Source organism: Pithys albifrons, chromosome 11, assembly GCF_047495875.1.
Source record: "Pithys albifrons albifrons isolate INPA30051 chromosome 11, PitAlb_v1, whole genome shotgun sequence".
NCBI classification, from domain to species: Eukaryota; Metazoa; Chordata; class Aves; order Passeriformes; family Thamnophilidae; genus Pithys; species Pithys albifrons.
This window is the reverse complement of record NC_092468.1, coordinates 18,220,816-18,245,953: the sequence shown is the minus strand read 5'-3', so window position 1 is coordinate 18,245,953 and position 25,138 is coordinate 18,220,816. Positions and strand designations below refer to the sequence as shown.

The 25,138-nt window shown below is 42.2% G+C and overlaps 1 protein-coding gene across 9 annotated transcripts in view; it reads right to left on the bottom strand.

Annotated features, from left to right (window-relative positions):
* MCF2L2 (MCF.2 cell line derived transforming sequence-like 2) overlaps positions 1–25,138 on the bottom strand; it is a 157,425-nt gene that overhangs the window by 91,623 nt on the left and 40,664 nt on the right. For 8 of the 9 annotated variants that reach the window (XM_071567044.1, XM_071567043.1, XM_071567048.1 and 5 more), the window contains exons 3-12: positions 19,535–19,649; positions 14,055–14,145; positions 12,743–12,862; positions 8,562–8,678; positions 5,338–5,487; positions 4,210–4,334; positions 2,593–2,707; positions 1,843–1,962; positions 1,137–1,328; positions 165–356 (exon numbers count right to left, since the gene is read on the bottom strand). In XM_071567044.1, the coding sequence (XP_071423145.1) occupies positions 165–356; positions 1,137–1,328; positions 1,843–1,962; positions 2,593–2,707; positions 4,210–4,334; positions 5,338–5,487; positions 8,562–8,678; positions 12,743–12,862; positions 14,055–14,145; positions 19,535–19,649 (1,337 nt within the window). The remainder of the gene's footprint in view (positions 1–164; positions 357–1,136; positions 1,329–1,842; positions 1,963–2,592; positions 2,708–4,209; positions 4,335–5,337; positions 5,488–8,561; positions 8,679–12,742; positions 12,863–14,054; positions 14,146–19,534; positions 19,650–25,138) is intronic. The other variant, XM_071567042.1, reaches the window with a different exon arrangement.

Sequence of the window (25,138 nt, the reverse complement as noted above, 5' to 3'; positions counted from 1 at the left end):
ATATGAGTAAAATTCATTGCCCCAGGTGCTCACCTCTGTGCCCTTTTGGAGTAGGGAGAGAGGCATATTTTAGCTGACTCAAATAACTCTGTACATTCTGACAAACAAAGCAACTGGTAGTTTTTAAATTCTACGTGAGTGCATGCTCATCTGAGGGGTTTTACCTTTATTTCAGGGGTGAGGATCATGTCAAACTGATTGTAGAACTCCTTCGGGTTAGAGAGCTGGTGTTCCTTGGCTGTTACCAGGAATTTCTCAATTTCAACGAGTGCAGTTTCAGCTCCCTCTTGTGACTGGCACTTGTCCACAGCTTGGGAAGCCAAGAGGTAGATTCCAGCTTCGCACCATTGGCTTGCCTTTAAAGAGAAGTGGGGGAAGAAGGACTCACCAACACTGACAGTGTTGCTTCTGTGAAACACATCACTAAAGGGGATCAATGTTACTTCGTAGCACGCAGCAGTTCCTGCCCCCAGGTCATCCCACCAGGACATGTAGAACTGAACCTGCTGAACTGAATTTGCTGTTCAGTTCAGCCCTCATAGGCTAAATAGTCCAGTAACATGTAAAAGAATAATATTCTGAGCAAAGAGAACTGTTACTGCAAATCGACTCTGTCAGCTGTACTACCTCATTTCAGTGTTCAGTCACATAATTATCCAAAAATTGAAACAAATATTTGAACCACATCACAGATTCCCAAAACCTTTTAGGCCTATAAAACTCAGAAATACTCCAAAGCAGGTTTACACAATAAAGTTTTGGTAATTCCTGTTTCAAATGAGGCTGGAATAGCAAACAGACATTCTCAAAGCATTTAACTTGCTATTACAGCTAGACCAAACAAAGTCAAAACTAACAAACAGGAAACTGTTCATTTTTAAGCACTAGAATACAGTTGGTTCTCATTTCAAATTTAGGCCTAGCTCAATTTTCCCTAGTTTTATTTCCTATTTTTCATCATTTAAAGGCCATAGTTATGAGAAGTTACTGCTCCAATGTTTATAGTAACATTTACTGAATGAAAAGGAAAAAATACAAACACAACTTTTGATCTTCATCATAATTACCTGAGCTTATAAAAACATTCATTTTCAGTAGAACCTTGGCAGGGCTGTTACCTGACAAGGTTCACTCACCTTATCTAACTGCTTATGCAGCTCAAGAGACTTTCCCAAAATATCATACTTTTTCTTGGTCTCATTAGTAAAGTCATCACAAATCCGCCTGAGTTCAACACACTTTGGTCTAATGGAGTCAACTGCATAATGGTTGTTTTGGATGAGCTGTTCTCCATGGAGAGCCAGAGACTGGGCCTTCTCCAAAGGTTCCTGTGAAATTAATGAGAAAAATCCAAAGTGAGATCTTAGAATGACATGCATAATAACGACAATCCATCTCTGGAATCCCTGCTGTAGCTGGAAGGTAAAGGCTTGGGATATCAATATAGCTGATATATCTCACTTTGTACCTATATTGAAGACCAACTTTATTGTCAGTGAGTACACTGAAACTTGAGAGGTTCCATCTGAACATCAGGAAGCACTTTTTTACTGTAAGGGTGAACCAACACTGGAACGGGTTGCCCAGAGAAGTTGTGGAGTCCAATTCTTCTTTCCCCATACTGGGGACATTCATTATACATGGGTTTTTTCTCTGCTTTTTCCCCTAGTTTCCAAATAATGAACTGGAACTACTGGGTCTGAACAACCCTAGCTTTTGGAAATTAGGATCTGAGTTTTGCGATTTAAAATAATGACTCATGAGAAGAGAGTAAATGTGATGTAATGACAGTGACGAAGAAGTGTCTAGAACACCATCTTGAATACTAAATTTAGTGCAAACCTGTCCTTTCTCTTCCAGATGTTTCTGTTCCTTTAGGAGGTGCTCCACTCGAGTCACACTGTCTCCAATGTCAGCAAAACTTGCTTGTGCTTCCATGAGGTTATCCAATGTCAGTTTTACCTAAACAACAGCAACAACAAAAACATAAAATCAAAACAAAATAAACCTGCCCAAAACCCCCACTACAACATATTCATAAAACTACAACTAACAGTCACCTACATCTTTGAGAAGAATCTGCATCTCAAGGTTAGTCTTTCAGCTTGTTTCAAAATGGAAAAGCCAAGGAATAAAGCAACAGTCAACTATTCTTCAGAGTTGCCCTGCTTCTCACTGTTTAGGCCCACACAGTTTTGTACTTCAGAGTCTTTGTTACTCCAGAATCTGCATTGCTCCAGTCTCAGTTGGCTTCTCTGAACTATATTAACTTGACTCTGGTGAAATTGGCAACTTCACATCACTGAAGAAATTATATTTGATAACTTCACACATAAATGCAAAATGATTTATCAAGAAGTTAGTGTTTCCTTTTTGGCCTCCCGGTCTGGCACTTTCCTCAGGGTGCCTTATTCAAATTTTGTACAACATCTGATAGCTGTCAAGTATTTAATTTTTGAATATTCATTTCCTATTTCACAAGGAAAGGCTTCTCTCCCAACCTGCTTTTTGGACTGCCAGTATACTCTAAGTATGGGTAAAATTTGACCTGATTTACCAGAGAAGGCTGGACAGCATGAACAAATTAAGTACCTCTCTAAAATCGTGTTCAAAGTGTCGAAGCTGCAGGCACTGTTCTAGTTTTAGATGATGCTTGGTCCAAAACTGATCAAAAGCCTTTTCTGTTTCATCCAGCTGAGCCAACAACCTGTTAAGAAATTATAATGAATAGAATGTACTTCTTTCCTGTAGTTCACTTCTTTTAAGTTCCACTAACTGATGGCAGAATGCAGAGCAGGGAGATGGGGAGAGCCTACACTTATGTAAGAGGGCTCCGTGTCAACTCTCCCTTAAGCAAAAGAGGGCAAAATTTGCAGTGGGACAGGCAGGAATGTGATGGATAAGTGATAACTATACAGTTCTACTGTGGCAGCTGCAGTCCTGCCTCCTGACCTGCAACAGGGACTCAGAGCTGTTCCATGCTCTGGCAGCCAAGGGCAACTGTCCTTCCCAAGCTTCCACCCATTGCTTCAAAGATAATTCACCCCCAACTGATGCACTGAATGTGATGCAATTATTATTTCATGCAATAGTTGAAACAGAACTCTACAACTTGTTCGTTTTCTTCACCCATCTGAAACAGGCAAGAACTGAATCATTTTTCCCAGTCCATTGAAAAGAATAGATTAGAAGCTCATAATGACTCCCATGGACATTGTTTCAGTTTGTGTAAACATTTATTTGCAAAGAAATTAATACCAAGGTGTCATACACCTTGAGTAAAATGTCTAAAACGAGACTAGTGAGTCATCCTCACAGTTTCTCAATGATCCACTAATTACAAAGTAGAACAGTTTAAACAAGAAGAAAAATTGAAACTAAAGTCTTCCCTGAGTATCCTGTATTTCAATACATGGGGCAAGCTGGGGATTGGTGAGTGCTGAAACCATCAAGTTACTGGGGCAAATGACAAGAGCTCTCTCCTATTTCTCTCAAAAGCAAGGTTCTGTTTCCAATCGATCCCTGGAAAATGTGGTTTTAATCAAAACTAGTTGTCAAATTCAAGATGAATTCGCAAATTCCTTTGGGATGACTGTTAAAAGGATTTTAAAGTATTCAGTGAAAAATATCAGCTCAGCTTTACTTTTAGCAGCTTTGTTCCCAGTGAATGCAGACCTGCTGAAACAGTAGCATGGCATTTCTCTTTCCACAGCATCACATGGCACAGCAGAAACTTCTACATGGTGACTAGAAGCTTTATGGTAGTAAAGCATTGTAGGAAGCAAAAGGAGTTTCTCTCTTTGTGCAGCTGTGATGGGGTATCACTTCACCTGCTTCTCCCCCAGTGGTTCCACAGACATGGAGAAACGCAAGCCCTTTCCTCTCACAGAGATTCAGGTGCCTTTTTAATCAGGCACAGAAGTTTGGAGGACACATACATTAAAGGGAAGTAACTCCCATGTTAAATCTTCAGCCAGGAAGTTTGTGGTCAGACCAAAAATTACCGAGAAATTCAGAGCTTGTTTGAACTTGCCTTGACAGTTCAGTCACGTAACTTCCTCAAAGCCATCTCTGTATTACCTGTCCAATAAATCCTGAGTGGCTGAACCAGTGGCAATTTATAACTCACATATTTAAATTATTTAAATGACACTTGCATTTCTTAGGAATAAATTAGCAACTTGCACAAGGTAATGTAGCTTCACTGACCTTTCTACTGTGGCCACATTTTCCAGTTCATCTGGACTGAGTTTGCTGTTGGCACTGCGAGTGACTGGCTCCCGAATGCATGTCAGCAGGGTGGCCCCCTGCTTCACTGCGAGTTTCAGCTCATCCTGAGGGGAAAGACCAGCCAGAAAACAAATTGGATGTCCTTCTAACAAAACTCACATCTCTTACATGGACAACATAGTAATGCTAAGGGAGGATTCTTTCCTAGCTACTAAATATTTAGAACAGAATATAAGTGCTTACAAAAGTTTATATGTTTTTCTAGAAAATGCAGAGACTAAATCTGTTCTTTTTGAATGGCAGGTCTATTTTTGAGAAAAATAGTATAATTTCTGAGCAGACTGCATTTCTGACCAGGCAGAAATTTATTGCAGAATAAATGATTCTACTACAAATTGAATGTGTGCTGCAGATCTTTCAGTGAGCTGAGAGCCTGTGCTGAGACACTGCACTTCTTAATGGAATTTCCTTACACAACATTGTGACATGCTGAGCCACAGTACATCAGGTATAAGGAGCCATGCATACAAGAAGAGTCTTCCCAGCATGATAGTAACAAAAAGGACAATGAGGCATGTCAGCTGATGAATCCCCACATCACTGCATTCTTCTATAGAACTTCTTGTGCTATTGTGTCTTAAGTAGTATTTTTTCTCCTATGTTTAACCTAAGGTATTTGTTGACAGCAGTAATATTTTCTTCTAATTCTTATTCTGCAAAGCTAAACTTGCCCCAACCTTTTTTTTTTCCTAAACAAAACAGCAGTCATTACCTAGTTAGTTCATTCTGTCTATTCCTGATTATCCTCACAGATGTTCTCTAGTGTAAGTACATCCTTTCTGATGAACTCCTCATCAGGATCCCATGCTATTCCAGATGTGATCCCATCACACCCTCTCATACAGTAGGAGTGACATTTCCCTGTTCTATCATACTTGAAGCTGTAAAATGTTCTCTTCCATAGCTGAATCAAATCAGCCTCCTGAACCCTGGTTTCTGTGCTCCTCAGTGGTTTTCAGACAATGGACTCCCAAATGATAGGTGATAATTTTGTTACATCAGCAATCACGCACTGTGCTGCTGGAGCCATCAGGAGACAACAATCACCTTCAGCTTGCTGTGGTGGTCGGTGTGTGCGGAGAGGAGCTCCTCTGTGCACTGCACATCATTGGGAAGTTCAGTCTCTGCTAAGTCTGTTCCAAAGGTCTGTAGCATCTGTGCAGTTGTTTTTACTGTCATTGCAAAGTTTTCAATAGCCTGGAAAAGCAAGAGCATAAAGTCACAGACTGGTTATTTGCCTTTTTCTGGGTGCATATGCTAAAAGTTACAAAGTGATCCTGTGTCACAAATGGCCTTGTCACAGGTCTGCAAGTATTGTCATCTCCATGAGCCAGATGGGAACTCCCACAGCTTAAAGAACTTAATGAAACCGCAGAGGACATCAGCTTCAAAGCCAGGCCTGGAACTTCAGATCCTCTGCCCATGCTTGCTGAGAAATTCTGCTCTGTTTAAAATTTTAATTAAGGTTTTATTTGAGTTGAGGACACTCCTAAAGTCCATAGGGCAAAGCCTTTTTACATTTATATTTATAAAGCCATTGTTCACTCAGCAGTAATCTGTTTTCCCCCCGACTTCTGAAAATGTGCACCTCTATTCTGCCTATCTGTACTGGATGCATTCTAGTCACTCCCTCCCATCTGTTCCTGTTAGTACACAACTACAAGAACAAGTTACTGCAAACATAGTTAAAATGCATAAATTCACTGGAGCATTGCTCTGTCACTTGGATGCACCGACACAAAACTTGTCAGAAAGCTGTGGTTTTACTGAAGGAAGGGAAAGAGAGGAAGGCTTAAAAAACAATGCTAGCTTCTCAGAATATATTGTTCAGACCTATGAGATGTGATTAAAACCTTTATACCTAGTAGCAAGTAACTTCTTGGGGTGTTTTTTCATGATCATGCCCAAATTTTGGGGGGAACTTTATTGTTTTGTGCAGCTCTTTATTCTGTGCACTTTTTGATCTAACCCACTCAATGGTTTGAGTCAGTCAACAGCACTAGGGATGCTATTACACCCAATCAAACACTATGTAATTGTTGCATATTGCACTCCCTTCTCCAACAATGATGGGAATTCCTTGTCTGCAACCATGACAACTAAAATTTTGCTGTGTGCTCAGTGCCAAACAAACTGGAGGCAGATCATCATTCAAAAGGTACAGTGCACAGATGTGATCTGAAACATGCCCCAGATGAAGCAATGCCTGCACAGTTCATAGCCTCCTTCCCCTTTTCCCCATAAATTCATGCCTGCTGTCAACATAAGCAGTACAGGCCCACATATGCTCTGGGTTAGTGCCCAGCAGCTGCAGCCTGCTGTTCTCAGCACTGAAACTACTGGGTTAGAGTTGGCTGAAATGTCACACTTCTGACTGCAACACACACACAGCCATCCACGACCAATTTCCTGCAAGCCCAAAAATGTACTGTGTGGGCAAAAAAGCTCACAGGCTCCTGCCAGACAAGATAAGAAAGCAGAAACAGTGAACGATGCAGGAAGATCACTGTGTCACTGCCGTTTAGCTGCAGTTGAAAGGTGTTTCAGAAAAAAAGCACTGGCAGGACGAGATATGAGAACACTGAGAGAAGCAGCAGAGGAGGACAGGAAGGCCACAGCACAGCAAGACTGAGTCAGACTGTTTCAAGGTGCCATGGAAACTGACAGTTCCCCGATGACAACCTCTTATCCAGATATTCCTTGGCTGACTGCACCATGCCCCAGGAGTTTATCAGTGTTTCACTTAATAGCATGCTTGTCCCCACCCTCTCCTGTGCACATGAATTACAAACTGTAATATATACCCAGATACACCCAAGTTATATCTGTGGTTTTGTTGGGTTTTTTTTTCAAGTCTCTGTGCTTGGTAAAAGTTTTTCAAACAAATTTAACCAAAACCTCTGGGGATTACACAGCCCCACTCCCTTCAAATCTTGGCTCCCTTTTATTTGCATATTTCACCAAACTATATATTATTGCTCTGTGTAAACTTCTATCACTAATAAATGATACAGCCTTTCTTGTGCCTCGTTTTACTTCCCTTCCTTGTATTTTCAAGCCTTTAGCTGTTTGAAAGCTCATAGAGATGATTCTTCCTTCACACTCCTCCCTCCTGCAAGGACAGTTTCACATTTTTGATACTTTTAACACCTCAGCTTGCTCACCTATCTCAGTCCTCACCTCATAGTCAACATAGCTATAAATGTAGAAAATAAGTGTTAGAGGAAATTCAAATACTGTGTATTTAGAGGCCTCAAATATTTGGTGGTTCTCAAGGAGAGTATAATTTAATTCTATAATGACAAAAAACATTTAAAAATTATACCAAGAAAGTGACAAAAGTTATTTAAGTTACCTCAGGAAAGCTCTTGAGTGTTAGATGTAACCTGTCCATCAGCAACAACAGACTCAACCCCAGGGCTGCTCAGAACTTTGCAAACTATTGGGGCTGACATTGGATGTGATCTCTAACACACCACCCTTGCAAGCAGACCCACAAAGACAGATGCAAATGTTGAGTCTCCATGAAATTAATTAATTTTCCAGGATCATGACCCAGCTTAGCCCGTTTTCGCTTAGGAAGGATGAGACAGTATTTTGTCTGCTGATGTGCCAGTCTTGAGTCTGTTTTTGTGAACTGTCATCTTTTTTGGGCACCATAACTAATTGTTTATGTTGTTTTTAAGCAGACACTGAAATTTTTCAACCAGTCCAAAAAGGGAACAATCAAACCTATACAAGTTTCCTCAATAGAATAAAAAGTATTTCTGCCTTCTTACTAACAAGTGTTCTTCAGTTACCCAAATATGACCCAGCTGGAGTGCATGATTATCTAGCACAGAAATGCAAACACGGGAAAATAAAATCTAGCATTTCTATTCTCTTAAAAGCAGGGACATAATTAATCATTAAAGTAAGAATTTTGACCTTTGATTCAGTAAAGTGCTGAAGTGTTCAATGATGAGCTGAAGGCCTATGAATTCCATCAGTTACTCAGAAGCCAAGAGAATGTGCCCACAGGCCTGGCTGAGTAGGAATACCATGACACTCTTAGGCCCTAGGGCAGGTAAACACTGAGATACAGATTACTGCTTCGATTACAAACTTTTGGGGAATTTGTCTTTCTCTGTGTGAGCCATGGGTTTCCTCCTTCCATGATTCTCTAGTAAAACCTGTAGGCTGAAATGCAGCTGAAGAGTTACTGCGTAGTGATTGCTCTGCACTGGTGACTGGGCAGTTCCAGGTGTGTGCGGAGCAGCACCAACACTCACAGTTCGGTGGTGGATCCACTGGCTGTGGCCGTACTCCAGAGTCCCTCCCAGCTCCCGGGTCAGCTGGCTCTTGTCAATATAGCCATGCAGGTCAGAGACAGAGTTTAACATGATGATCTGAAATGAATCCAAACACACTGGACTGAGAGAAATAACAAGCCCTTTAAATCATTGTTCCTAGGATTTGTGTTTGCCTTAACATACATGACCACTGCAGTTCCACTATGGGCTGTCAATTCCCATTATGTATTTGGTCATGAAATGGCCACAGTTTATTTTCACAAAATTTTTCCTTCCTAATGTGTACACGGACATTCTTGAAGTAACCATAGTTTGGCATCATCTTGCTCCTTGCTAGGCTGAATAGTTTTGCACATGGATCAAGAGCAAAAGTATGGCATTGATGATGTTCACATGAACTTCCATCAAATAATTTATTCTCTAGATAACTGTTGTTTACAGAGAAATGGAGGCATATGCAAGTTAAAACAGCTTCCTCAAAACCAAGCACCTGATCCAGGGAGTGCTGAAATGAAACCACTGAGAATAAGAATTTCCTCTCAGTTTTACAATCTTTTTTTTTGACCACTGAGTTCACTGGCATTATTCAATTTAAAATCATGATGAGAGAGAAAAGAGACAAACCTAAATTCACTTTCTTACTTTAAAGAGTCTCTTATCCACTAGACTTGCTGAAAAATATTTGCATTCAGCCTCAGATAAGCAGCATCATCCCTGTAAATTTGTCAACACAAGTGGTTACACAAACAAAACACATGTATGGTTGTTCTAACAGCAAGAAGATATGCCATGACTTCAGCAACAGATGAACAAGATGTTGAGCACAAATTACTAGAAATTTAAACTTTGGAATTTAAAATATGTCAAATGTGTTCCTTGACTCTGCTGTTTAAAGAAGGGCTAACTGGCTACGCCTGTCAACAAGCTCGAAGGGAGCAAACACTGGGGACAATGAAATAAGCCTTGATGTACAGGAATAAGAAGATGTATATTGCAGGCTAATAATGCTCTAGGAAAAGTCTTGAGAACAAATCTGAACAGGTTTTTAGCTGATCTTTATTACAGAATAATTCTAGAATAATTCAGGCTGGCAAGAACCTGAGATCTCTAGTCCAGCTTCCTTCTCAAAGTTGGGTCAGCTGTGAGATCAAATGAGGTTGCTCAGGGCTTTATCCACCTGAAACTTAAAAACATCTAAGGATTGAAATTGTACAACCTCTTTGGGCAGTCTGGCCCACTGCCTGATTAACTTTGTGGTGAAAAAGATTTTCCTTATATCAATTCAGAACTGCCCCAGCAGTTCATCTTCTCCTTGAACCCTGTCTCTAAACACAGAAGCCAGACCTTGTTGGTGAAGAAAGCACAGAGTACCTCAGCCAAAGCTAAAGGGAAAACTGTTGCCTGAATGTGTTACATAACATCGCTTGTTATGATCAGGGCTGGAAAGCTCAAAAACCTGCATCATCTTGAAGAGGCTTCAAATTGGAACTTGAAGTCTCTGAATTGCAAATCACATTTGAGCAAGCAAGTCTTAGCTGCTTTGTCACTCTTTCCCATCAGAGATGTTGCTGACAAGTAGGAAATCTTTTGAAAGTTCACACTTCCCTGAGCTACAGAGGAACACTGTCATGCAATTCTCTTTTAGGAAGATTTTTATGTTTGCTTTAACCTGATATGCTCAGCATGAGCCACAAAGCAAGACTATTGATACTGCCAGATAATAATGCCTGACAGGGCACAGGGTGAACCCTGCAGGCATTTCTGCAGGAGCAATCCAGCATCCGCCTAAGAAACCACTTAGAGACCATTAACATCTCCCATGCTGCTCGCCAGCCCAAAGACAGTCATGGTCAGTGAGCTGGGGAATGCAAGGGAGCAGCAGTTTAAGAGAAAAGGGTCTGCAGGAGCACAGAACACGGAGCTAGGGTGAGGCTGCTTTATGATAGGTTAGGCCATCTGAAAGCAGTCACAGCCTACAAAGGTCAAAGAAGTGCCTGTTATGGACAGATTGTTCAGCCTTTTGTCATTTGTGTATGCTGTAAGGTTGTTTTAATACACTTCCTATGATGGGAGGTTCCTTAGGTAAATTTCTGGGTGTTCCTTTTGAATTCCTAGATTTTAATCTCAGATGAACCCTGATGTGCTTCCTATATTTCTGTACTTTGCTCTTGGATAAGGATATTTAATCAAATTTCTATCCCAATAGAGATTTACCTTAGGAGGATTTATCAACCACATTTGTATGTCAATGCAATAAATCCTGCATTTCCTTATTGTGTCTGGTTTGTTATTTCAGCCTTTATTTCCATTAAACAAATGTTTCTTTAACAGATTCACACAATATTCTTGGAGCCCCTTTTGAATGCTCATGTCTTGGCCCTGACTGACTTACAGTTGTGATAGGAAATATCATGGCCCAGTTATGACATTAATGCTGCCATAGTGCCAAACTCACAACCCAAACAACCAACCTGCAAACAATTCAAAAGATGATGGTGATATTGAAGATAGACACTGATCCCTAAATGTTTCCTGCTCTGAAACTAGGGGTGCACAGGGGCACGTCCAGATGGTGTTTTTAGGGTGGGCTGCAAACACAGACGAAAGGTCCCTCCAAGAGCGTGGTGGACCCTGGGAACTCAGAACATCTTTAGCACAACCCTGAGCAACTTAGAATAGCATCAGACATATGTGAGCAGTCTGCATCTACATCTGACAGGCTGGCTATGGATATCTGGGCAGGAGGTAGGCAGATCCAGCAGCAAGTGTGTCATGCACTCTAAGAGCTCTGTGGATATACCCAGGACATCTCAAAATCAGAATAACCCTAAACTAAACTCATATCTTGATTTCCCGGCCAGTAAGAACGGTAAGTTATTATCTCATACTTAATACAGTGCTTGACCCCTGCCTAGAATTAACCTCCCTTTCAAATTCCATGGCTTTCAAGGGGGATTTGAAATGCAACACTGTCATCAAATAAATTGCTAAAAGTATAGGAGATCCTGAATTGCTGGAAAATGCTATTCCTTGATAAAGTTGTCCCTTTCTGGGCTGCAGTCGCTGGTACAACAGTTGCTATAGTAACAGATCAAGGCTTATTAAATATAGAAACATCAATTTTTTAAGTACTATAAAATATTTTGGCTTGTATTCAAACATACATTTTTTCATCACTTTTGCATTTTACCAAAAATTCATACTTGCCAACTACAATAAATGTTACAACTTAATCCACATTAACCAAAAGTATATTCATGGCTCCTTTTCTGAATGCTTTGTAATAAACAGGCTGTTGTTTCTCACTTCAGAAGAAGCAGAATGTGTCTTAAACACCTGACCTTCAGGCTTGGGTACTGACAGAGCTATAATTCACTGGAGGAGAGCCATAAGTCATTTGCAAAACAATATAAAATCACAAGTAAAATCCAAAACAGTCATATTAAATCCCTCCAGTAAAGTCATTGTATGAGTCTGGTCCAGGATGAAATATAATCAATAATCATAATTCAAGTTATTTATAAAACTCTTGAATCCACATGCAAACATGCAGCTAGAACAACTCCCAAAAGAGCTCTCCTAGAATAACCTAGAACTTAAACTCTTTCAGGACTGATAATCTTCTTCAAATCACAGTCTCATCAACCTACAGCATATGCCAAGTGAATGTAAAAAGAAATGGAAAACAAACTTTGAATCTTGAGGGCATGGGGATCATAAAAGGCATTCAGAATAGGCGATGTTATGAAAGTACTTAAAAGAGACAAAGTCAGCAGTCCCATGGATAATCCATAAAATAGTGCAGAATTCAGGCCCAGCTGTTCACTGCTCTGTAGTCCTGACTACTTATGTTATGTGAGATCTATCTCTGCCTACATCAGGGGAGCAGCTCCACTGAGTTAAGATGTTAGTACTTAAAAACATTTAATAGCTAGACTGACCTTCCACGTAGGCACATGTCCATTAAATACTGTGAAGCATCCACTGCTAATTAACACCTTGGCATCACCATACAGGTATTACCATACAGATGCAGATGAAAGTCCCCAGTTGTTACTTGTAATGAAATTTCAGTTCCTGGGATATGAGAAATTGCTGACAGCCAAGAACTGCAGCTATGGAGCTAAGGAAAACACATGGACAAGAGGATGCATGCTTACCGGTACCTTCATTTTAAAGTCATCCCGGTAGAGTTTAATGCCAATGTCAGCGATTGCCCTTTGGATGAAGCGGGAGGGTCTCAGGACAAATACCAGCTGCAGGTTTCCTGGGAATGCTCCCTGCAAGAAATACAGAACTATTAGAAGGCCAACAAGGGAATTTTCAGCCAAGTGTTTCCTAAGCAAGGCAAAGCAGGTAGAACTTACTGAGTCTTGCTCAGCCCAACTGCCCATTGGAGCAGCTGGTCTATTTGCACGTGCCTGTTGTCACCATCTCCAAAGCCCCCAGGAAGTCTGGCCCAGGGATTTTACTGCCCAACCACACATTGTTTTCTGATGCAGATTCATCACAGAGATCCAAAGTTCCTGACATGTTCCTTTCACCCTCAGATCCATATCCCACCAAGTCCCTTTGCACCACCGTACTACAGGTCTTCCCATTTTTTAGGCTGCGGTCACTAGAGGGCAAACCTGGCTGCCCATGTGAGAGTGGTGAAGGAAGCTGGTGGCACAGATGCATTCCCCGGGCTGACCTACCTTCTCATTCTGAAAAGGGCTTTGAATCTTGTTAACCTCACATATTTTTACACACACAGGCACTCAACACATTCATAAGACATGGCCCTGCCTGCAACACCCAGCCTGCATCTCTCTCACACTCCTCTGAGCTCATCAAGCATAAAAAAAGAACAATTACTCAAAGAGAGCAGCTAAAAAACCCTTAGAATAAAAACCAATTATGTCTAAATACCTTGAAAGAACTTAAAGTTGCCTTCATCCTACACTTCTGTGTATAAGTGCTTGCTCCTCACACAGCACATGTTCCTGGTAATAGATGCATAAAAGCAGCTGCTTTTCTTAGCACTGAAAATCAGTGCCCAGCTCTGACTTTCGCAAATGAAATATAAAAAGCTATTAAGAATTTCTGACAGAGACCACTCACTACCACGCATGGGATCTGTTTCTTTCATAAGCAGGCCACATCAATTCCTCCTCAGGGCACAGAAGGGTTCCTCTTATACTGTTCTAGGAACCAACATAAAATTACAAGAATTTAGATTACATCTATTATACATCTATTACAGAAAATAAGGAGTTTGTTCTAATTCAGCAGTAAACAAGGCTGTGTAATTTGTTCCTGTAGCTTCCTCCCTGTCTTATTTAACACTCACGAGCTTCAGGGCAGGGGAGAGTCTGCATCCACAGTCAGAAAATGGGAGCTTAAAATGAGCACGGGGGACTCTCTCATGTGCTGAGGGTTCAGCAGATGATTTTAATTTACAGAAGATAAATAAGAAAAGCAAGCACTTACTGCTATCCGTGTCAGGGATGCTTTGACTGCGCTCCATTTGTCCCGTCGTCTGTCTATGATGATGATGAATCCAATGCTGGCAGCCTCCAGACTGCAAAACAGATGAAATAGGTGTGCTGGGTTACACAGAGATACTCCTGTTCCAAGGAAGAGTTGCTGCAGCAAAACACAGCCTCCGTCAGATCACCCTCCGAGCCCATTATGAAAACACAACATACAGTGGAAAGAATGAATATTTGGCAGAAATTCACATGAAAAGGAAAGCCAGCAAATTTTCTTTTTCCAGCATAAGGCTAGCAGCTTACATAAAACATGAATATTTTATCTGTTGAATCGCTCAGCTGCTGTGCTACTCCACTGCCAGGTTAGGTGACATGAATAGTTCAGGATCACAAATTGCACTGTGCTGTATTGAAGACAAAAACCTCAGATCTTGTTTTCTCTGCAAAATAATTCAAGCGATTAGACACCCAACTTCAGCCTTCATTCTCCAAGTATGCAGACATCTGACAGGGGCACAGAGCTCCAGGGGGCTCAGTATCCCCTGCTACCACCCTGTCTGTGTACACAAAGTCCCAGGAATTCTGGTGGGCAAAGCAGAAATTGAAGAGTTCTATCTTGCCAACCACAAACTTATTCTAGGGTTGCAAGTCATTCAAAACTATCCTTTTAACATATTGTCTAGGATAACAGTTCCTATTCCTTCTCAGTGCTTTTCAAGGAGAATCTAGGAGGCACTGATTTGGTGCTCAATTCCACCTATATAGATCTCATAAATCCTCTCTTCCCTCTCCAAAATCCCACTTTGGGTGCAGGATTTCAGTGGGACTGCTCTACTCTACTGCCTTCCAAGATCATTCAGCATTGGAGAGAAGTCCTAAGAAGCACACACTGAGAAAAGTGTCCAGGACCTTCAGTGGAGGAGGAGGCTCAGTCATCTCAGGACAAACCAGGGGCAGGCAGGAAGAGTATAAAGGTCATAATCCAATACTGCAACCAAACATCTAATCACAGATCAAGATTTAAAAAAAAATGTTTAAAATATTTACTCGATCCCTTTTCCATTGTCCATACAAGGAGCAACCCAGAAACACCATTTTCATGGATCATTTTGTGCAAACTTGTGTCAATAATCCACTGAAGACCACCAACATTAGCAACTCTGAGCTCCTGCTGCAACTCTGCTGGATCAAGAACAGCAAGCTGAAAGCCAAAGTCTCTGGCAAACCTGGAATGCCATGTGAGTCTTCCCAATAGTTCATACTGGTAACATGAAAACTCACTGAAATTCCCACTTCAATATTTTTACAGCATCCTCTGAGGATTAGAAAAATTAGTGATAATACACGCCCTTTCCTCTTCAGTAGTGCAATAGGTTGTTCTCTTTGCAGAGCACAGAAAATGTGGTTAGCAGCAGTGCATCTCAAGCACAGGGAAAAGAATTCGTCTCTGTCTCCTCTTATACATACACAACTCTATGCATATCCTTCAGTACCTTCACAAATATTTAAAGGAAAAAAATAACCAGCATGGTATTTATGTGTTTGTCTAGATTCCAGGAAAAAAGGCTTCAGATGAAGGTAACAAAGAAATTGCGTGTGTTGCAGATTGTTACTGAAAGGGTAAGAAACTAAACACCAAAGTCTCAGCCTGGGATCTTCCTAACCAACTGAAAAACCTGCATTGGTTTTATCAAACTGCTTTGCTGACTGGAACCAAAATTTGCTTGGAATTCTGGTAGGCAGGAAGGCCTGGGCAAATCAGCCTCATCTCCCAGAGCCCCGGCTAGCACCTCTGTGAACAGAGTGCCTGTCCCGCCTGATGGAGTCACTCAGGGGAGGTCGGGCCTCTCCACTCTGCCTTGGCAACTGAGGCTGATGCCTTATAGGTAGGGTGCCAGGAATTCTGGTTACATCTCAGAGAAGGTTGGGGTAAACTTGCCAGTAGTTTGGGAAATCAAGCACAAAGCCAAATGTCATTTTCCTCATTTGCTTGTGTAATAGACGTTCAAATGATGTTCAGGATAGTATCAATTGTCACTGAGATAATCTAAATGTATTTATATGATTGTTTTTTTATTGTGGTGGGGTTTTGTTTTGTTTTGTTTGTTTGGGGGGGATTATTCTTTTTGTCGTTGGGAGGATTTTGGTGTTTTGATTTTTTGGTTTTGTTTTTTCTTTTTTTAAACTAGATATGACTGATTTAGGCCCTGAATCTAGCCAGGCAAACAGAGAGTGTCAGCAAGTGATCCTATTTCAATCAGCATGCTGAGAGGCCATACCAAGGTCTGAATGTCATTTGGCACTAAGGAGTGGATGCAGTCAAACAGCCACAGGAAGAAGCCTTAGCCAAGATGGAAGCATCAGCACAAGTGGATGTGCTGCTGAGAAACACCACTTGTATGTGTAGCCAGAAGAATGGATTTTGTTTAAAAACAAACATAGAACACAGACACACACACTATATCAATGTTTTCTCAGTATACTGTAATATCTCTGCTCTCATTGTGAAAATGCATTGGGGTTTCTCCTGTTCTCTGAGAAGAGGGATTTGAAGACAATCTTGAACAGCAGATAAACATCAAGCTTACCTCCAAAATAAGTTCTGGCACATTTGCCCAGATCTACAGATGTCTGGCAGAGAGGTTCCTATTCCCTGAATGAAACATGTGCAATCAGCAGAGCTGTCCCATCCTCAGCTCTGAATTCAGGTTAGCCCTTGAACACTGACTTGAGGAGGACAAGAGACATCAAATTTCCTGACCTCTTTTGGAAGGAGAGAAGGGCACCTGTTCATCAAAGTATTGATCCATGTCATGTGAAAGAGAAAGGAATTCTGGCTATGTAATAAAGCAAGTGAAAAAAGGGTTTTCTGGAGCTGTCTACTGCAAGTGTGCATGCACAGAGGTCTGCACATGCACACACCATGTTTCTCAGCATTTGTGGATGTGTATGGATGTAGACCTCCATGCATGAGCACTTCCATGAGCAGGTGTTGAACCAGCAGGAAAACACTCAGGTTACAAAAGTCTCGCTGTCATATCTTCTGTTATATGAGCATGTGAGATGAATCATTCCAGAGCGACTTGGTTACTAACTCTGAATGAAGTTATCTGCAATCACAGAGCTGAACTCCACAGCCAGCATGAGCCTTATTCTACAGGATATGCAGAATCAGACACTATAAAAGACAGATATTCTCTCTACATTTGCCTAGAAATGGTGTGCCGATTTCTTTGGTTCACTAACCTTTGAAGGAGGAAGTATTTTCTATGATGAACAGGGTGAACTGCTATTCAAACTCTACTTTATCTTACCTGATTCATCTCCATATTGTTAGAAACTCTTGAGAGAGTTAGAGACTATTGTCTATTCTTAGTCACATTGTCTGATACCTTCACATCTTTCTTGAGCATTAAAGTAAAAGGTGAACTACTAGCAGTGAAACAACATGCACAGGATTGCTGCTATAATACACACAGCAATATGTAGTACAGTAGTGCTACTGTAAAGAAAGTTACTGCTTGCTGAGATGTATGACAGGGACACTCTGTGTGCATTACCAAGGCTCTGCTGCACCCAAACAGGTCCACTATTTATGACACGTTAAGATTGTCCCTCATATGATTATGTCATAAATCACACAACCAAAGCTTGCTGCTCAGGTTCTTTCTCTTCTAGATTAACATCTTTGTCCCTCACTATCTACATAGAGGGTGACAGGTTTCAAGTAGTGACTCAAGAAATGTGGCAATCTTTCGAAAAGCACTGCAACAAGGACTAGAAAACTCCCCAGAAAACTCACATCCCTACAATGTGATCTATGATTGAACCTAAGAGTTAAACCAATGTGCTGGTATGCAGAAAATGTACCTTCACACCCCAGCCACTGACCTGGAATGAGTCATTTAAAGCAAACTGAACAGTCACTTACTCAACATAAGTTTTGGTGAACCTGTCTATAGGGTGAGATATTACTTACATATAACTTATCATCTCTCAAATAGGCTTATTGCAGCTCTCCTGACCTGCAAGATTTTGAAGTTCAATTCAACATTCTTTCCACATTGCTCTGGGATGACTCAGGTGTGGGAACTGAAACTGAATCAAACTGACTCAAAGCAAAAGTCCATCTAGCCCAATACCCTGACTCCAGTGTTGGTAGATAGTGGCTACTGAGACAAAGGCAGCAGGAAAATGAGAAGGACAATATTTCTCTTGGTATATTCTCCCAAGTCCCAGCATTAAAGAATATATGGATTTCTTCAGCCTGAGTTTGTATCTGAGCCATTGTGTTCAGCTGTCATTGATGGCACAATCCTTCATGAATTTGGCGAATTTCTTTTGAACCCATCTGCACTTTTGGGTTTCACTCAAGCATTTTTTTCTATCATGTTGGCAATGTAATGCTAGTTCCCCAACATGTGACAACTTTAGTGGGAATCACCCCCCAGCATACAAGTACAAAGCACTGAAAAACTAGTCTTACGCTTTTCTCAGCTACTACTGCTGTTTTATGAACCCAGAGGCTGGTCACCCTCCCAGTCCTGCAGATAGTGAAGAAATACTCAAGACAGGGTTTCTCCTGCAGAACAAAAGCCCCACAGAGCATAGTGAAACAATGAAGCTGTTAAATTCAGTGTGTGGTTTCTCTCAGCTTGCTTTGGCAACTCAGTATGGGGAATACATGTAGGTGGAGCTGGAAAACTTCTCACTCAAACTTGAAGGAGGCACGTTTTCCCCTATGATCCTCTAAGCACCTTTTTACACAAAACCACAGGAAATAATAAATCCTTGCTGTGCTTCTAACTAGCACAAGCAACCATGGTTCAGAGACACAATTAGGGGACTGAAGAAATATTGAGGTCTCTTGGATAAACAAAAAGCAATTCAGCAGCCATGCCTTAGCACATATTCTCAGAGCAGGGGAAATCAGTTTGTTAAACTATTCTTGGACAACTGCGGGCAAAGAGCAAGGAAAACATCCTAGCTGTGGAGCAATCTCCAAAGAAATGAAGCATCAGAATGCACGTGGTGCTTGCCAGAATCCTGTCAATGGGGCACCTTGCTGGCTTTCTCAGAAAAGGGAAAGCTGCACAGAAAGAGGCACTCAGAGAATAAGCAGTCCCAGGGCCCATGTAAGTTTGGCTCCTGTCAGATGCAATCCTTCCTCTGTTACACCCAGTTCCCCTGAGAGTCTTCACAAACAGCCTCTCTTAGCTCTCTTGTGTTCTGCCATGTTTGCTGTTGCTCTTCAGAACTGCCACCCCTCCCACCCAGTTCAACCTGCCCTGTGTGAAGTTTTCTTTCCCGTGCGAATGATGTAAATGGTTCCTCTGGCCCCCTGTAGGTGGGGAAGTTTCCAAATGACTGGATAGATGCAGAGTCACTGGCACGTCCTGGTACCACCATTAAAAGCAGTGAATCTTTGGGGACGAAAAACTCTCTAGGACATCAACAGGTATTTGTGCTTAGCCTCACCTGGGAATGCTGGTTAGATACGTGACCACGTTCAGAAAATCTTCATCAGGGATGTCACTGAATCCTGCAAATTCTGGAAAGGTTATAATGGGTGCCCCATCCTTCCCTCTTCCTCCTGCAAAAGAGAAGTTGTAAAGTTGAGATGGTGATTTGGTGCCTTCGAACAGACTGGTTGGTACTCAGATGGGAAACACTGGCATATCCCTGTAAAGCTTCCACACCCAGTAAATGTGAATCAGCTTCCCATATGAAATTATAATTCACTGCAGCTTCAATACCTCAGTTTACTCCAGCTGAGATTTTAGCCTCTGTTTATTCTCAGCTTTTTCAGGAACCTTCTTCACAATTCTGATTGTTTTTTTTTTCTGTTTTTCCCATTTCCAAGTATTTCCTGTGATAATGTTAAAGCATTTGCCTATGCATAGGCACAGGACCTCTGACTCCTTCTAGACATTAAAGCAAATGAAGTAACGGCATACAAGCTTTAATACAAACATAGAACCCCTGATACAGGCCTGAGACCAATCCAGTCTTAACAAAAGTGTATGGAGGAATTAATCAATGAATTTTGCTCTTGTCTTGTTTATATGCATCAAACCTCTATTACACAGGACAGGAGGGTCATAAGCAACAAGGTCAAGAGTCTCATTCTGAGGAATACCCTGATCCAAACTCTGGCAGAGCTATAGGAAACATGGAGCTGAGTCCCCTATAACCAAGCAGCCTTTACGGTCCTCCTGACAGGATGCTCAGCTCTAGAAGCTGTTGTAGTAGACAGCAGAAACCCTGCTTACTGCAGGACCAATCCTAACTTGGTTCTGCTAACAAATCAAGAGAGTGCTCCAACTACACCAAAGTTAAGAGGATTTTCTCACAAACCTGGGCTCAGAGCTGCCCAGTGAGGTGCCACCACATAAAGGAACATGATGAAACAAAGCTTTTGTTACAAGCTTTTGTTACTTACTGCTTAGTTCACCTTAGGACATTAAGGACAGGCTTTTCCCCGGGGTCTTTCTCCTTTCTCTGCGATCTCTATGTAAACCTATTTTTTGCATCAGGCTCAGGAGTTCTCTACAACCCAATACTAAGGGTAGTCTTCAGCACACAGAGTTTTCCTTGTCATTTATCACCCACAGAAGATTTTTGCCCAAGGAATACCCATGTTATAGTCTTCCCTTTTGTGAAGGGAAAGCTGTGAGACAGTAAATTACCTTCCTCAAGGAAAATATCCAATAAATTATCCCATTAGGAGCATGGGAGGAAACAGACACAGCGAGGGAAAAAAATGAGTTCTCATTCCTCGAAAGTAAACTCTAAATCCCCATTAAAAAACCTCTGTTTCCAGGTTGCTCACATAGACCATTGCCTTTCCCTGCTGATAACCACAGCAGGTGCCACAAACCAGTTTCTCCTGCTCCTGTGTTGGTGGTCATTGCAAAGAGGTGTTCCAGTAATTCCTGGCTGTTCCTGTGTGGAGTGGACAGTCCCTTCCTAGTCCTGAACCTGCCTCTGCCCAATCCTCCCAGCTTCAACTGGATTATTTAAAGTTCCTTCTGTGCTGTCCAGCCATGGAGAGCTGGGATGCTGAGGAACACAATGCTTGCATAAAGTCAGAGCTCCAGAAAATAGGGATTTTGAACAAGTAAACTCTTTTTCTTCTTGACATCATAGTGGCTTTGTCAGCACACTACCTTTAGCCCTTATTTTGCTTTCTGAAGGTTGATCATTGCTTTAATTACATCTGAAACTGAGTCAGTTGTGTTACGTCATCCACTAAACTCACCCTGCTAGGGAGAAAACAGGCCTACAGAGACTGAAAAGGCTTTCAGCCAAAACACAAAGCAAGAATACCATCATTCACCCTGCACTGAATTGGACTTCAAATGCTGAGTAGAGCCACGGCCCCCACATTGACCTCCACGCTGGCCTTGGGGTGATGCCAAGTGCTGATGCATGGCAGCTGGATCCCAGGGTGTTCCAGCTGCACTGTGCAGTCAGCAGGGACACAGAATACGCTGTCATGCAAATTCACTCATATTTTCCCCAGACTGCTGCACTCCAGAGACCAGGAAATCCAGTCAGCAGGTACCCAGTTAGGCTGGTTTGTCACAGATTCTCAGTGACATCTTCTGGACACAAACAGTAACAGGCAGGAAAACTAAATAGTGAAGCAGCTTGTCTGCTCTGTCTCTTCATGCAGAAGCAGAGCATACTAAGGTATTTCATAGATGATATCTTGTGAACATTCACACAGTTCCTGTTCACCAAGCTTTCCCATTCTTATATTTCCAATATGTGAAGATACCTTAAATGAGAGAGACAGTAAATTGCAATATTTTGGTTTAAAGCAGCAATATTTGCCACTGGAGGATAAGATAATGATTCTCCTGGATCCTGTCCTTCAAAACCTGATTGTTTACCTGCAATTATACACAAAGTTTCCTTAAATTACAAGATTCAAAAGGTACTTGTAAAGCTCCTGCTGACCAGGGATCTTTGTGTGTGTTCCACTTTCTCTTGCATCTGCATTTGCACATGTGCTGTTCTTCCTCTGGCCTCTCTTCCCCAAGCTAGACGAGGCAGGCTGGTGATGCACTGTACATGTGGCTAAGTGTTTTCATCACCAGATCTTCTGCTATAAAAGTAATCCAAGGAATAAATGTAAGCAGACTGACTTTGACTTCTTCCCTTCACCACTGGCAACAAATCTAGGACATTTAGGAGCAGCCTTGGACTGAATATTCAACCAAGAGTCAGAACCTCCTGCCTCTAACCAGGCAACACACCCTTAACAGCTCCTGGGCTCCATCCCATTCTCCAAAACAGAACACTCAGAGGATTCTTCAGTATGGCTGTATTTCAGACAGGGAAATAAACAAGGAAACCTTCAGTTCCTGTCATACCAGGAAATTAGGGTGGCGTTTGAGGGAGTTTTGTGATCAGAATTTGTTAAGTACTATGACAAGAAGACAGCAGGAATGTCTGAAGTGTTGAGTGACAAGTAATAGCAATAACATGTTAGGAACAGGTTGTTCCTGCCCATATCTGAACCTCGAGTAGTAGTTGAGTTACAAAGGAAAACAATCCATATCCATTTATCCCTATATCTAGCAAGATAAGAAGAACAGATCTTAAGGGATATAAGGGAAGTTCCTTAAATACCAAGGGTGTCTGAAAATCAGTCTCTTCTGTACAAGAGAGCAGTTCCATACATCTAAATGTTAATGCCATTTTTTTTCCCTGCCACTACACCAGGAGTTGCTGCAGTATGCAAATTTCTGCAGAATACAAATTGACAAGCTGCAGCCCTTTCTTTCTGGGCCATCAATCTTGCTTTCTAGGGAGTTCCCACATGATTTCTTCCAGTCCTTGAAATACTTTAGCTGGATACTACTCAATGTCTTGGAAGGGCAGAGAGCACAAACTAAAAAGCAACAAGGACAGCCTTCAGTTAGTTCCACAACCTCAGGGACTGAGTCCATGGCATTTTGCCCCAAGGACTCTCTGTAAACGATACTTGTGCTTGCTGGGACTGTGCATAACCCCCACACTCCTGAGCATCATTTGTGAGAAGAGTCTAATTGCCAAATAGAAAGATTTACAATCCATCGTAAGGGAGGCAGACAGGGACAGAACAAGCTCCAGCAGTTCCATGGAAGGTCAAAAGAAAAAAGGTTGTTCTCAAGAGGAAAAAAAAAAAGACATTTTAAATAGAAAGTAATGGCAGAAGGAAGGAGACAGAAGTGCTGAACAGTGAGCCACATGAACACACCACAGAGGTGAGGGGTTACCTCATGGCTCCCTGAGGCACATCTGCTCTGTCCAGCAGTGTCTGTGCAGCAGGGTAAGGGGGCTGAGCACTGCCAGGAGCCAAGTTGCTTCGAGAGAAGCCAGAACAACACGATGCATGAACTGAGCTAAAGAGCCCCATGGGAGAAGTGAGCAATACCTTTAGTGCAGTCAGAAGCAGAAACAAAGACACTGAAAAATAAGTATCAGGCTCGTGGCCACACGTGGCAGCTGTTTTCTTGCAAGGTGCAGGCCTCTGTTTCTCTGACTTGCAGCTCTTCCAGGCACCATTAGATGACACCCTGCAGCACTCTTTAGACAACCCAGCCACCTCCAGCACCTCCTGGCAGCTCCAAGTGCTGGTGCCCAGCCAGGAAACAGCAGCTGGTGGAGAGGCCATTGCAATCAGCAGCCACAAGAGCTGGAGGCTCAGCTGGCAGCAGGGGAGGTTCAGGGCTATACCCTGTGAGTGCACTCCCGACTTTGCCTTGGGGAAGCCAGGCCATCCCATAGGCGGTCTCCCCTGAGTCACTGCTCCTCTGGCAGACCCCAGACTGCTCTGTCATAAGTAACCCCATAGTTTTGTCTGCAGAGGAAACCCAACCAGAATTTTTCTGCCACCTCCTCCACAGACCTGAGCTCCCCTCCCAGGTAGCACCCACAAACACTGCACATGCTGCCGACCTGATTCAACTCCCTCAAGTTCCTTCCACAGTTCCTTCTCTCTGCTCTCTCCCTCTGCAGAAAGCATCCTGCCCTGCATCCAGTCCAAACTTGCTATGTCACAGGTATGGACCTGCCACTGCTTGAGAAAGAGCACTCTCATTAAAGGCCTTGATAGATGATCAGAGGTGCATCAAGCTCAACAACCTGGAGCACACCCGAGGCAGACAACATGAGCAGAGGGCTGAACTGCTTGGAAAAAGGCAAGACTGACAAGGAAAATACTACAGTAGTACAAGTAATACTTGACTTTTTGCCTGGTTTGCCACTCAGAATGAGAATGACAGCACCCCTTCCTTTCTCTTCCTGGGCACATCCCTTATTTTCCACTCCAGCTTCCAGCTAAACATTTCCTATCCACTTCTGGCCCAAGGGCAAAGGGAAAGAAAGAACCTGGGTGACAGGGCAGAACTCAGAGTGAACATAGAAGGGAAAGAAATGTAGGATAGACAGCACACAAGCTGTATCAGGGTAGTACAAGGCACGGTAACAGGACCATCACTCACTCCAATTCCTGAAGTCCCAGGACACAGAGCAGCATTCATAGCTGCCCCTATTAGACAGCCTTTCCAGCTGTCAATGCATCCTGGATAGCTGTTGCAGTGAAGACAGGGCTGGAATTCAGCTGTGGAAACAAAACAGCTTAAGTGTTTGGGGAAGGAATATACATGGGGGAGAAAGGCTTATGGCAGCACAGAAAATGTAATTTTGCTTTGCAGTGGAAAGGGTGTGATTGACAAATGAGGTGTGAGTGCTGAATTTTGGGAGCTCTCACAGCTGAAGCTGCATGTTGGTATCACTGATATAAAAGCAGAAAGCAATCACAACTGCAGGCCAAGTTCCTGGACACAATGGGGATCTTAGAAAATCTCCCACTACTCAGTTCTAGCCCATCTATGCCTCCCATCTGGGCACCAAAATATCCATGGTTTAGAAAGTCCTGTACCATAGCCAACAGCTCTCCTAATACAAATCATCAAATATGCTAAATTTCTTGGGGGGGGGGGGGGAGAAAAAGAAAAACAAACCAAAAAACAATACAACAAACAGGTCATGGTCAGGAAAAGTTCCAAAAGTTTGTCTGCAAGTTTA